The sequence below is a fragment of the Octodon degus genome, unplaced genomic scaffold, assembly GCF_000260255.1.
Source record: "Octodon degus isolate 3935 unplaced genomic scaffold, OctDeg1.0 scaffold00161, whole genome shotgun sequence".
NCBI classification, from domain to species: Eukaryota; Metazoa; Chordata; class Mammalia; order Rodentia; family Octodontidae; genus Octodon; species Octodon degus.
The window spans coordinates 6,504,338-6,519,874 of NW_004524737.1; the positions used below are offsets into that span (position 1 = coordinate 6,504,338).

The following is a 15,537-nucleotide window of genomic DNA, read 5'->3' on the forward strand; positions in this document are numbered from 1 at the left end:
GAGATAGCTCAGTACAAAAAGTGCATGCCTGGCAAGCGTAGGGTCCTCAGTTCAAGCCCCGGTAGGGAAAAAAAAAAAAAAAGAAAAAAAGAAAGAAAGAAAACAGAAGTTGCCTTAAGATCACCCACACTAATTAGAAAACTTGTATGCACCTAAACATTTTTAACGGTGACTCACATGATGAAAAAAATATTCATTATTTAATGTAAGGTGCTATGGCCAGATGAATCACACTCTATCAGTACCTGACACGTCACAATTTTGATCAAATAAAGGCTTAATCCATGCCTGCTTTCCTTTTGACAAGTCTGGCTTCTTAATGTGCCAGTTTCAAGACATAATTTTATGAACTTGACTTTAAACTGTTGCAAAGTTTTACAACTGAGAACTCTTAAAAGTAGATTGTGTGGGCTCAAATCATGGTTCCACCACTCTCAGATTCCTCATCTGTAAAATGAGGATAATGATTGTACCTAGCTCACTGGGTGGTGGTGAGGATTAAATGTACCACTGTGGACAGAGTCCAACACAGGGTCTTCCATTATTTTGTTTCAGTTACAAGTACTAACTGGTTCCATTTGGTGGTCTACTTTTCGACCCTACTAGTCCACAACAGACATTAAACCCTAAGGTTGTACTCTATGGTTCTCAGAAAATCCAAGCACAAACAGGAAGCTCCCTTATTTGGATGCCTCACAGCAAAAAGACAAACAGAGCCTACTCACAGAATTTCATTTTTCTGATCAGCCTTCATCTATCATAAAAAAAAATCAAACAGGCATTCCTACAAATCAAATGGTTCTAGTTCTGTTGACACAAACTAGACACAATAGTCCCAACTTAAAAAATAAATCACTAGTAAACATGATAAAAGTTCTTACAATCTTTCTAGGTTTGTAACATGTATGATATCCTCTCTAGCTAATGGCAGAAGTATAAATGGAGACTAGCTTTCTGGTCAGCCTGTTCTAAAGCGTGTACAAGTCTTCACACTCCATGAACCTGCTTATACCATTTTTGAGATACACCCTAAGAAGTAATTATAGATATAAAAGCAGTTGACCTTTTCAGTTGTACATCAAACTATTAATTGGAAACAAATTCCACTTGTAGGAAAAGGAAAATATTCTAAAAGATATACTTTCTACACTGCTGTATCCAAAACTGTGGTGCCATAAGAACCACCTGCAGCACTGACTAATCAGACAAAAAACATTTTCCCTGTGGTTCAGTTAAATATGGGCAGCTGCCTAGGAATGAGCATCACAAGTGACCCAGGTGCTGCCAGGGCGAGGCAAGCATGAGGAATACTGCTTTACGTTACAGAATAGACACATGCATGAAAGATGATACAAGCGAAATATACTTCAATATGAGGAACGGCTCATAATGCCACGCATGCTAAGCAGCTCACCTAACAAACTATATGCTACAGTCTCAATTTTGAATCAAAAAATATACACATCTAAGTGAAAAATACAACAGATATCAAAATTTTAGAGACATTTATTTCCAGATGGTAAGATTATAGTTGATTTTGTTTCATTCTTCATATTTATTTTCAGTTTCTAAATTCTTCTCCAAGAATATGTATCATCTTAATAAGCAAAAGGACATGACACGCATCTTTTCTTTCAAAAAGAAAAGGAAAATTTGCAATATATGAGTCAACATGAGTTAATATCACAGAGGTATGTGTGTTGGTTTGCTTCTGCTCTATCATTGCTTTAGAAGGTTAATTTGAATGTAATTACAACTAATGTGTTGTCAAAGTATTTAAGAAGTGCTTCTTTTAGAATTAAGTTACAATCTGCTTTAGGAGTATCTGTTGTATCAACAGTTGAATGAGGAGATCCCAGAGCAGTCAGTCAGGCATACTGGGAAGTCATTAGTTCACAGACAACCGGTCTAGTCTTTTTGAAAGGTTAGTACCTTGCGCGCGCACACACACACACACACACACACACACACACACACACACACACTGGTGAAGATGGAAACCACTGTGTATTAAAAAAAGACTTCAGGCCATAAATTTTTCCTTTGCACTGGTGCCTAAACCCAGACATCTCACACATCCTGGGCAGTGCTCTGCTGTAGAGACGCATCCCTGGCCCATAAGCTATAGCTTCTAAACACAATGCATGCCTTTCCTCTTTAAAAAAAAAATTAAGGTGGGTGGCTATAAATGACATTTTTAAAGGACAAATGAAATTCTGAATATACACTGGATATGAGAAATATTTTACATTTTAATAATCATGTAGCAGAATATCCTTATGCTTTGAAGACCCACAATACAATGGTCAGGGTGCAGTGTCATGAACATGAATTTATAAACAAAATACATACAGCTTTTCAATATTCAAATAACTGCATGCATTTTATATATAAATTATATATCAATAAAAACCAGCAATATTTAATGTAGACTACATTAAAATATAGAAAAGTAAGCATAGATTTGGTGTAAAGTAGGTTTAGAAAGGCCAGGGAGATGGCTCAATAGAATTAGTGCTTCCCTGGCAAGCGCAAGGGCCTGAGTTCAATCCCTGGTTCCACAAGAAAAAAAAAAAAAACAATAAAGTAGGCTTAGGTAAAGGTGTAACTGAAAGGCAGAAATGTACAAAACATTGAATCTAGGTCGTGAGTATACAGAAGTCCATGGTACTTCTTACTTATTCGGATTTTGAAAATTTCTTATAATTAAAACTCTGAAAGGTTTTTAATAACTTACGAAGTCATATTGCCATTGACGTAATTCTGATTTAATATGCGTCCCCAGCAGCCGGCACCCACGTCATTATTGAAAGTACTAAAATCTTCAGAAGACCACAGCTTCTTCTTGGTCATCCTCGCATGCCGCGACACACGGGTGCCGGGATAATGCGCCCTAGAAAGGAGGGCAAAGGCAAGCAGGAAAGAGTGAAATAAAGTAACTAAACGAATAATTTAAAAAGGAAAAGTGAGAAAAATTGGCTAGTATATTTTGTTTAATACATCCAAAATTACCATTCATATAAAACAATTTTAACGTTTGAGTGTTTAAATATCACATCTTCAAGATTCAGCAGGTACCGGTAAGAGCCCTAAATTTCGATCTGCCGCATTTCCAGTTCTCCCGCAGCCAGACCCATGTGACTACTGTGTACTGTACCGGGCAGTGCAAGCCGAGGCCCTTAACAATGTCAGACAGGAATGGGAGAGGCTGACTGTGCAGATGGGCCGGCTGACATAGAATCCAAACTGAAAAGGGAGCAACACTTAAAGTAAAGAACACCCAGGCAGGAGGGATTACAGCGGAGCACACAGAGCCCAGACAGTGCTGCACCACAAAATCCTGCAGGCACAGCGCAAGCCACGCCCACGCTGAAGGGGGCAGGCAGTCTGAAGTAGACTGATAAACTGTGGTATAGTCCTATAACTGAGTGCTAACCAGTTAACAACCACAGCTATCTGGAAACACTGTGCTCTCGCGATGGAGGGGAGAGCCAAAAGGCCTTAAGTATCTCCTGAACAAAAAGTCCAGGGTCCCACAATGACAAGAAATGGAAACAACCCAAATGACTGTGCGCGCACACACACACACACACACACACACACAACTGAATGAAGCTAGAAAGCTGTGAGGCAAGAGCCTACAGTCACCTGGGTCGTTCTGACCCAGCAGAGCAGTCTCTGCAGACCATCTACCACCAAAAAAAAAAAAAATAATAATAATAATCTCAATAAAAGCCTTTTCATCATATCACAACACTCACGTGACATATAGACATAAGCGACCAACTTCCTATGACCACTAATTGAAGTCCTCTTTTGTTGTCACCCAATTATCACACAATTGTAACAACCAATCTGCTGTAACTGCCTTCTTTGTTATGTTTCTTTCATCTCTAAAAATCATAGCTAAAATTGATCTTGAGGCTGACTCTGTTAATAAAATAGACTGATAAACTGTGGAATATTCCTCTAACAGTGCTAACCAATGAACAACTACAGCTATCTGGAAACACTGTCAATCTCAGAAATACAATGTCTACCAATACTAGATAAATAGTATATGCCCTTTTAATTTTTCTGCTCCATTATTTTGGGTTTCTTTTTAGAAGCTCCAGTAGATCTCTTTTCTATATGCTTTTAGTCTTTATTTCTTACAATTTTTAAAATCTCTGTATTTCTCTTTGGTTTTGTATCATTTCATTCTTAATATTTTCTCTTTTCTTTCCTGTTTTTCTTAGTGTCCAACCTATGTTCCTTTTAGTTTAAATGTTTTCTCTTTTTGATATTTTTGTGCCAAAGTAACAGACACAAGCAGATGCCATTTTAATAAAGTTTTTAAATAAAAAAATAAAGTCATAGTAGCAGTCATCACTGGGGCAAAAAGAGAGGGTCGTGAATAGAAAGATGTCCAAGGAAAACAACTTGCTTCTTGGGTTCTGATAATGTTCTCAGTGGCAGTTTCATTGGTGTGTTTATTCTGTGGTAATTCTCTCAGTTACATCTTGTGACTTGGGCATGTAAGTATGCATGTACTCAGGAATGTTGTACCTGATTAAAAACTCTTCAAGGGGGGCTGGAGAGATGGCTCAGTGGTCTAAAGCACCTACTTGAAACAAGCTTGGCAATGCACAGGGACCACGGTTCAATCCCCCAGCACCACATGCCAGCCAGCCCCGCCCCCTGGTGGGCTGAGCTTGCCACACACACACACACACACACACACATAAATAAATAAATAAATGTTTAAAAAAAAATAAAAAATAAAAACTCTTCAAGGGAGTGAAATTTTTGACATGAACATGAGAAACTAAAATAAAGACTCATTATTCAAAAGAGAAAACATTTTAAAAGATTAAAATATCAAAAAGAGAAAACATTTAAACTAAAGGGAACATAGGTTGGGCACTAAGAAAAACAGGAAAGAAAAGAGAAAATATTAAGAATGAAACGATACAAAATCAAAGAGAAATACAGAGATTTTAAAAATTGTAAGAAATAAAGAATAAAGGCATATGGAAAAGAGATCTACTGGAGCTTCTCAAAAGAAAACCAAAATAATGGAGCAGAAAAATTAAAAGGGCATATATTATTTATCTAGTATTGGTAAATGGTATAAACTATTGGGTTAGCCAAATTGCTCAGCCAATTAAAGCGCCTGCAAGCAGGCCCAGGGGCTGGGGATTTGATCCCCGGGCCTGCCCTGCTGACACTACCCACAGGGCACACTGAGACAGCGATTGAGACTGGGCAAGGTAGTGTACACCTGTAATCCCAGCTCTTGGGAGGCTGTAAACAGGCGGATCACTACTAGTCTGATCTAGCAGTGAGACTCTGAACACCCTGTAGACCCTTCCCTAAAATACAAAAAAAGAAAAAAAGAAAGAAAAAGAAAAATGGTATAAAGTATTAAACTTAGCAGATAAATAAAAATGCTCTTTAGACATATGGGAATTGTGTCACATTACTTATCAGGAAAACAAACAAAGCCTGGATTAGCAACATTTAACGTAAGTAACCAATGGAGTAATATAACAATATTACAGATTGACAGAGACCACTTTGAAGCACCTCTGAACAGGCTTTGGAATTAATCAACTGGCCTTCTAAATGCACTTGGGAGTCTGTCCCAGACCTAGGTGACCTGCCCAAAGGGCCCATGGCTGGTGCACAGACACCAGTGCTCTCCACGCCAACGGTCACAGTAGAGGCCTGTGTGGTCTGTGACAATGGCATGCCTCTGAAGGCAGCGTAACCCTGCAGCGGAGGGCAGGAAATCTCACGCAGGCTCAGGGACATACTGCCACCCTACAAAATGGTCCTCTCGCTAATACTTCCTGCTTCGCATGCATTTGTTCCACCTTCTCAGGGCCTTGTTTACTACCATACCTTTTCTCAGCTATGTCTGCCCTTTCCTACTACGATACCCAATAAACTGTGTGCAATCCAGAGAAGTCTTCTGTCTCAGCTCTAAGGAGTTCTCACCTTCCTGGACTCCCACAAACCACACTGCATTATCTCTTTTATCTTTTGCCATTCACTGTCCAGCTCCTGATAAAGGATAACATCTAGCTAAACTGTCCTTCGAGAATAAAGGCTAGAAATGAATAGTATAATAAACAGAAACAGAGAAACACTTTCTAGGATCACTTGCTGGGAAACCTCATAGATATTAAGATTCTAACCCAAAAAACTAAGAAATTTCAACAAAAGATTCTTAAAATGAGACCTAAATATATTTAATAGTAGAGCTACAGTAAACGAGTCATTAAATAGCACATATGCATTACGTGGTTGGCTAGCATATAAATAATGTAGTTGAAACAACAGAAAGGAAGGGGATGAAATGTTAAGTAAGTTTGTTAACTAGGTGTGTCAGTTGATATATTGTGTCAACCTGGCTGAATCAGCTCCCGAAGTTCCCATGTGAGGGCCTAGCCCTGCAGGTGGGCAGGGCCCAGGAATTGAGGAGGGCTTCCTGCTACCCTGCCCTGCTTCTGAGAAGTCCCAGTCTTCCAAGGAAATTGATCTTCCTAGCTGCGCCACTTTGGAAGAGCTATGACCTTCACTGTGGAGCACTGGGCTTCGCAGTCAGTATAGAAGGAAGAGAGAGGCTTGATGGACGCCGCAGCTGCTGCTCCTCCTCTGCTCTTCATTGTTTTGTGCCACATGAACTGCTGTCATTTGCCTTGGAGCCAGTGGAATATGGACTGAACCCTACAGTAATTGTGAGCTAAATAAACCTTTCCTTCCTTCTTTTGGAGTGTTGGGTATTTGTCCCAGAAAACAAGTAAAAAAGTAACTAAAACACTAGGATTGTCTACAAGTAAAAGGCTGCAATTTGTAACTGAGACATCAAGACACTGATCTGGGGAGATGGCTCAGTGGTTTAAGTGCCTTCCTGGCAAGCACAAGGGCCAGAGTTTGATTCCTGGTACCACCTGCAGTGCCGGCCCTGGAACCTCAGATGTGCCAAGCCAGCCACTGAAACTGGGTGTGGCGGAGCATGCCTGTAATCCCAGTGCTAGGGAGGCTGAGACAGGAGGATCACTATGAGTCCAGCTACATAGCAAGACCCTGTAACAAATCAATAATAAAATTAAAAGTTAAAAAAGAAAAAGAAGTTTACACTCACAGAGGAATATAAAAGGTGACATACTAAGATAATTATGCAAATTAAGACTCCATACCAGGAGAAAGAAAGCCTGGGAGGTAGTTACCAAATAAGCTGAATTTGTAGTTATCAAATAAATTGCTTTCCTAAGCCAGTTGACAATACCTTTAATTTATTTTTTTGTATTTTAGTAAGGGTCTACAGGGTCTATAGGGTCTTACTACATAGATCAGACCCATAGTGACTCTCCTGTGTTCAGCCTCCCAAGAGCTGCGATTACAGGTGCATGCCACCATGCCCAATCTCAATCACAGTCTCAGTGCACCCCCAGGGGCAGGGCAGGCACAGCATGCCGGGGATCAAATGCCAGCCATTGTATGCCTAAACAGGTGCTTTAATCCACTGAGCTATCTGGTCAGCCCAACAATATCTTTAAAAAACAAGAAATAGATTACTAATATAAAATAGTTCCTCAATTTCAGCACTACTGACATTGTGGGCTGGATAATTTTCTAAAACATTTAGACAAAAAAACGATCCTGTGTATCAGAGGAATATTTGAAAGGTATTCCTATCCTCTGCCTATAAAATGTAAATAGCATCTCCCTATCTAATTGTGAAAATGTAAAATATCTGAACATTGCCCTATGTCTTTAAACTAGAACAAAGGAAATCAAACAGCAAAACATTTTGCCTTGGTAAATACATAAATCATGCAATAGCAAGAGACATCAGGGTAACAGAGAACACAAACACATTATTGGACACATAAATAGTTTTAATTTATTCATTAAGCTATGAAGACTTTTCTGAGCAGCTTTAAAAGCAAAATCTAATTCCATGTAAGCAATGAACCTAAAACAAAATGGCCTTGAAAGGTACAGTGGAAGGCAACACAAATGAAATCAGGAGTTTCTTAATTACAGACAAACCAGAAGCTGATCTACGAATAATTAAATAAAACAAAGCATGAAGGATTAAATTATATTTTCTAATAACAGTTTACAAATCATAATGACGATAACCCTGTTTTCCGTCAGGATATGAGCTATTTATGAAAGCTGTAATGATAAAAGCAATTCATTTTAATTTTATTGTATAAAATGTTGAAAAATAAGTGTATATGTTACTTTGCTTGTCAAAAAAAATTATAAAGTCCAAATCAAATCTAATCATTTCTCTACCAATTTACATTGTGGAGTATGATAGATGAACACATTAAATTAAAACTGAAATCAGTAAAATTTAAACTGTGAGAAACTTTACAAGATAAACTTGGTTTCTTTAACAAATATGTTAAAAGGAAAAAGAACAACAACTTGAAGATTAGAAGATACTTAAATATCAATCAATCACAATATACAAATCCTAAATGGACCCAGAGTCAACTAAATAAAGTTATTAAATAATAATTACAGATATGATAAAATCAAGAACCTATCACATTTCTAGGTATAAAAAAGGCACTGTTTATGGCAAAAGACACTTTTACCTTTCATCAAATTGAATTATCTTTCACTAATTTTATCTTTCATTAAAATGTAATTTTTATGAAAAAACGTATTTGAAATTTGTTTCAAATTCAGGAGGGTAAGGAAAAAACAGGACAGAAATGAACAGGTGTTCAGACTTTGTAAGTTGAGAGACTGGAACACTGGATATATATATATATATATATATATATATATATATATATATATATATTGGGGTTTTTTAAAATTTATTTATGTGGTACAGGATCTCATTATGCAACTCAGACTCATGATCCTCCTGTTTTCAGCCTCTCCAGTGCTGAGATTACAGGGGGCCACCACCATGCCCAGACTCATTCTTAGCTGAGCGCTCCCCAGAGGTGGGGCTGGCACGGCATGTGGGACCAAGGATCGAACCCTGATCCTTGTGCTTGCCAAAGTAGGTGCTTAGCCCACTGAGCTATCTTGCTAGCCCATAATTTTCTACCTACTTTTCAGGTAGAAAATTTTCCAAAATTTTCAATCAAAGAAAGCATATTTAGGGGCCGGGTAGATGGCTCAGTAGAATAAGGGCTTCCCTGGCAAGCACAAGGGTCTGAGTTTAATCCCCAGTCCCAGTTGAGCCAAAAAAAGAAAAGAAAGCATATTCAGAGAGCAACCAGAACTTTCACAAGGGAAAAGACCAAATACTATATATATATATATATATATATATATGTATTCAAAGGTTTATAAACTTTGACATATTGGATAAGATACAAATTCACTTTAAAACTAATACTGCTGAGTCCAGTGAATTCCAGGCACAGAGAACTGAAAGGAACAACTAAAACATGGAACAAGGTCAAATCTATGCTACTCTAGGTAGATAGATAGATAGATAGATAGATAGATAGATAGATAGATAGATATAGATATAGAGATATAGATATAGATATATATAGATATATATCAGCCGGTATAGTGAGTGGGCCTATAAAAACTGATTTAGGACCTAATTTCACAAAACTGCCTTCATAATCTCTAATGTCAAAAACTACCATGCCACTAATCTAAATTAAGTCCTATTTTATTATTGCAAACAAGAACACATTTTTTAAAAAAGTTACTAATGAATTTCATCACCATAGAAAGATTTTCGAATATACAACATTTCAAAGAGAAAGCAGTAACCTACGAGCCACAAACGCCTCAGCTCAGTAAACACCTTACCAGCTATGCAACAGGCAAAAACAAAAACACAGCACCGCAGCATCCAGAAACCTTAAAACATGCATTACCCAATCTCACGCCTTAAAGATGAGAGCACGCCTTACCCAATAACATCAATCACTTTCCAGAGTTCGGGGTCTCGCAGCATGAATGACGAAATGGGCTCCCACAGACTATCACTTGCTATGATTTTCACTCGCTGAAGACCTTGTGAGTCCAACATCTTCCTTAATACCTTTTGATGCACAAAGAGAACACATGAAAGGTTACAAAGGAGTGTTTGGCTACTGAATTATAATGAAAAAAAAAAAAACTAAACTAAACTAAAGTACCTGTTATGGTTTGTCTAGATATCCCCCTAAAGTCCCACATGATCATAGACTTTTTTCAGACGTGGTTGAATCTAGTGTGTGTCACTGTTTGATAGTGCAATGCTAAAATAAAGGATGCTGGGATTAAGGGCGGATGACTGCTGGATCTGTCCACTGCTTGGATTAGCATGACCATCACCCTGGCAGCCTGGATTAAGTATACAAAGGGCAGAAAGTTGCTGCTGAGCTTCGGCTGATTACTTTGGTGACTTTCTCCACCATGAACCGCTTCCCTCTGCCATACGCCACCCTTGGCTGGCACATGGAGCCAGCCAACTAGGGACTGAGACCTCTACAAACTGGGAGATAAATAAGCTCTTCCCCTATTATCTTTCAGTGTCAGCTATTCTGTCTCAGCAAAGAGAGAAGAGTAACTACAACAGTATCTTCAGAATCAGCATTCCAGAAGATGACTTTCAGTACTGTCACAATGCCATCATCCTGGCCATAGGCTATCACACAACACATGCACTAACGAAGTGCTCGTCAGCCTTGCACATGGAGCACTTAGCACACTGCACCAGCAATCCTCCTGCCTGAACTGTACAGCGGTTCCATTGCTCCATCTCCATGTCTGGTCCATGCTACTCCCAACTGGCTCTTAACACCCTCACAGTACCACTAAATCATGCGGTGCTCGCTGCAATGGACCCTGTCAAATCTATGCCCTCTCCCTCTTTGAGTTACAGATTAAAGTCTGGCCCTCATCCAGTGAATGGATTAACTTGCTGATGGGGCTCAGAGTATACTACTTAGAGAAAAGAAAATGAAAAGCTAACCAGTGAACAGGTCAACCTGGAAAGCAAAATTGCTATATGTTTTCCAATGATAGGACTTACTATTGTAATCATAGTACTTAAAACATGAGGGTTTATAAGAATTAAAATGACATAACTATATGTGAAAAGTGGCTCAAAACTATCATTTACAAATATAAATGCTAACTCTCTGCTGATCATGCTTTAACATCAGAAATATAACCATTACTGATATTTTAATTTTATGACCTAATGGTGTAATACATAACTGCCTTTTTATTTTTGTACCAGGAATCAAACTCATAACCTCATGCTCCCCAGGCAGGTTCTGCGCCACAGAGGCATCTCCCCAGCTAAGTACGGCATTTCTACTATAAAATTCCTACTAAGTTCTGTATGTGGACCTGTAAGAAATTATTTATGAGTATCTTTAAGACTAAAAGATAGTAAGTGGTACAGACCTTTATGTAACTTGTATCAAATGTCCTTTCATTCCAAATCTGCAAAACAAAAAGTCAAAGAGACTAAATTGAAAGCTTTCCAATAATAAAAAATAGATGTCACCATTAAGATGTCACTTCATGTACGCACAATTTTGCATCTCAACATCTTTTCATTTTTCCTACTTTCTAGAATACGTTTGCATAGAATTTATAGATATTTATAAGACAACATAAGTTTTTAAGATTAGAAAGTTATCTTTAAAAATCTCCAAATTATTTGGTAGTCATATTTTTAAAGCCATGTATTCCAGAGCTTTACAAAAACGGAACACACATTCATTCAACAAACATTGAGGGCCGGGGAGATGGCTCAGTGCCTTAAGAACCTGCCTAGCAAGTGGAAGGTCCTGAGTTCAATTCCTGGTACCACAAAATAAACAAATAGGAGGTTAATGTGTGCCAGAACTATTTTAGGCACTGAAAAACTAACAGACATCAGGATTTGTCTATCATCCTGACAATCTCTACAATCATGACCAAAGGCCGAAAGCCCAGTATAAATAAAGACAGCATATAGAAGAACTGTTCTCAAGCACACAGGGAATCACAAGGTGCTAGAGCACAAAAACAAACTCTTTATGAGGAAAGGTAAAAGGGAACATTCATAAGTGTGAGGCTCAGAATCACAAAGCATGGAACAGCAAGGGTGAAGAAGAATGCCTTTGACTTTACAACTGAAAAAAATATTAATCACAGAGCCAAGACTACAATACAAGAGCAATTTTTAATCAAAGAAGTTCCTTATTGTGTGATTACCAAGAGTGTAAATGAGATATAGATGTCTCCTTATTTATCAGAAACATTGTCTAACTATTACTGTGCTATAATAAAAAGCTGTGCTCACTTTGGCAGCACACATACTATGATGCAGTTATTAGACCCAATTCCACAGTGAGGCTCCCTATGGGTTTAAAATGCCCCATGCTTAAGAAAGCTCTGCAATACAAGTTGATCTGTGGAGAAGGAAAGCACAAACAAATGCATTCACGCTTCTGCTTCCTACGGCCCTTGGTTCATCCTAGTGTCCTAACTACCCTGGGACCCTGCAGTCGATCTGTTGCAGGGTCTATCTCTCAAATTCATCTCAAGAGTTTATGAATTTTCGTATCCCTGAACTTCATTAGTCTTGCAACACAGTAGGAGTTCAGTCAATGCTTGCTCATAATCTAACTCATGATTTCATTGAAAATATCAGTTTGGGTAGATGGCATGTTAATGGTCAGTGGTTACGGAGAACCACCATGGGTGTGCACAAGGCCATGTAGGACACAGTACAGCCCAAGGCATGCTCCCACCTGAGAACATACTAGCCCTGAAAATACATGTATTCATACTTTTTTTTTTTTTTTTTTTTTTTTTGGATTTTAGTACAGGGTCTACAGGTTCTCACTGCACAGATCAGCCTTTTAGTGATCCTCCTGCTTTCAGCCTCCCAAGCGCTGGGATTACAGATGCATACCACCAAGCCCAGTCTCCATGGAGGTCTCAGCATGCCCTAGGAACAAGGCCAGTAAGGCACGCTGGGGATCAAACCCTGGTCACTGTACCTGCCTAAGCAGGAGCTTTAGTCCACTGAGCTATCTGGCCAGCCCCTTTATACTTTCTAGATTACTAAAAGATGCTATGTAACCATTTAGGGTATGGGAAGGCAGATTTCACCCTGCCTGTCAAATCTAAAAGTGGTTTTTAGTTTACATTTTAAATGCTTATAAAGTTACCATCAAATATCCCTTTATGTTGCCTTTAAACTTACAAACCCCAAGATACTTGTGCTCTGACTCTTTACAAAGAAGTTTGCAAATGCCTAACTGAAGACAATAATGGAAGGCTCATAGAACAAAGTGGAAATAATTAAACTAGACAAAAACTGTTTTTTATGAAAAGTAGAGGAAAACAGAAGGCTTTAAAGCAGGAAAATTTGAGGTAAGGTGTTTTGAAAACATTTAAAACATAGTTTGGAGGTGGTATATTTCAGTACAGCTTCAAAAGTGGAAAGATATGGAAGGGCAAAGTTCAGCAATAAAGTCACATGTAGTTCATTTGTGTTTTTATCACACACCATCAGAACAGATTAGTTTACAACATGATTAGTCAATGAATTGTTGCAGAATAAAATTACTTTTAAAAATTACAAAATCCCCAAGATTATTCATGTAATAAATATATTACTAACTCCAATATAATCTATGTCCAAATCATGATAATGCTTGGCACCCAAAATCCAGCTCACAACATAGTAGGCAGTCAGCTGAATGTTTACATAAGGCCAGTTGAAACCTTTTCCCAGCCATCCAGGGAATGACCATGGCAACCCTGTAGAGAGAAGAAAGAGCCAAAGGTGGAGTAGATAAAACTGCCACACTATTGAAAATAAAATCAACCAAAACAAACACTCAGGTAAATAAAAGCACAATATACACCTGACCAAATAAACAATTATATAGTGTAATGGTTAATATATGGCATCAACTTGAGAAGTCTTGAAGCATAACTAATTGGCTTAGCAGCTCTACACCCAATGGTGTAGAGCACATGTCATTACCACTGTAAGAAGTTGTGTCAAAAATTAAGTGACTCAACTGGGGACTAGGACACTTACTTTGTAAACATCCTGAATCTATGCAAGAGGAGGGCAGGGAGATTATGTGAGTGCTGCACCCACCCGAGGGCGCCTGCACACAGTATAAGCCAGGAAAACAGGCTTGCTCCCTCCCTTTTTGCTCTTGCTGCTTTTGCTGTCTTCTGCCGCCATGAACTGTTGCCCTGTGCCAAGCCACCCTGCCTGAGAGCCAGCTGATTTCTGTCCAAATCCTCCACACACTATGAGCTACATAAACCTTTCCATCCTTAATTTTGGGCATTGGGGATTTTGTCTCAACAATGAGAACAATAATTAAGACATATACGACACACAAATTCTTGAAATCTCCTCTACTCTACAGACACCATAACTTCTTAATGATCCGCTGAGTCAGACCCATAATTCTAAATGTTCTTTCAAAAAATGAAATAAAAAGCACAGTAAGCACCTTACTCATACATCTATTAATTGGAAGATTCTCTGTTGGGATGTTCAATACTAAATTTCTGTGCTCTGAGGTCAAATCTAAAGAGTTCTCAAAGTCTTATGCTAACCTATCCCTATGAGGTAAGCATAACACAAATCTCTCATTTCATGAGTTATCTTCCTACAATTTAAGGCTCCTTAAAATAGTCTTATGTCAGGCAATCAAATTTGGCAAATTTACCACTCTAAGAAGTTGTATCAATAATTAAGTGACTCAACTGGGGACAAGGATCCTTACTAAACATCCTGAGCCTGTGCAAAAGGTGGGCAGGGAGATGGTGTGAGTGTTGACCCACCCAAGGGCGCCTGCATACAATATAAGGGAGGAAAACAGGCTTGCTCCTGCCCTTTTCACTCTTGCTGCTTTTGCTGTCTTCTGCCACCATGAACTGTTGTCTTCATATGAACATAAATGTCACTTGCTCAATAGGGAAATATGATTTTATTAAATGCTATATATCAAATGAGTTCATAGTCTTGCAAAAGTAATCCTAGCTAGTAAAATTGTAAAATCTGAATAGTAGAAAAACACTCATTTTAATTGTAAATTCTCTGTCAGTAATACATAGCTCAATATCCATTAAATATATTGCCCCTCTAGTTCACCATTGGAAAAGAAATCTAACTCAAAAGGATGATCTAAATCAACATGCTTATTTTTCTAAACTAAGTGTGTTACATAAAAATATGACAATAAAACAAAGGAACATTTGAAAAGAATGAAATGCCAAATACCAGCTAAAGGCCCTCCATGTGTAAGTCTTTGTTGAGACAGTGGGTTAGCAGGCCAGATTTTCTGAATATAAATGAGGTTTGACCTTCAAAACAGCCTGTGGGGAGTATGTGTCAAGTTAATGGTGCTTCTACCATGTAGAACAATTCTGGACTGTTGCACAGAAGTCCATTTTAAAAAACACACTCATTCCTCAGTTTTTTTTTTTTTTTATGTAGCACTGTCCTCTGCCCTTTGTTGTAGATCTTTGCTGTAGTTATAACCTTCACACCTACTGAAGTTAAGGTGGAGCTCTACAGAGTTTGGACTT

The 15,537-nt window shown here is 38.3% G+C and overlaps 1 protein-coding gene across 1 annotated transcript in view; it reads right to left on the reverse strand.

The window, feature by feature from the left end:
* The window catches only part of Galc (galactosylceramidase), a 54,879-nt gene that overhangs the window by 32,124 nt on the left and 7,218 nt on the right, over window positions 1-15,537 (reverse strand). The window contains exons 5-8 of the mRNA XM_004642778.3: window positions 13,601-13,740; window positions 11,386-11,424; window positions 9,900-10,030; window positions 2,738-2,893 (exon numbers count right to left, since the gene is read on the reverse strand). Of these exons, the coding sequence (XP_004642835.1) occupies window positions 2,738-2,893; window positions 9,900-10,030; window positions 11,386-11,424; window positions 13,601-13,740 (466 nt within the window). The remainder of the gene's footprint in view (window positions 1-2,737; window positions 2,894-9,899; window positions 10,031-11,385; window positions 11,425-13,600; window positions 13,741-15,537) is intronic.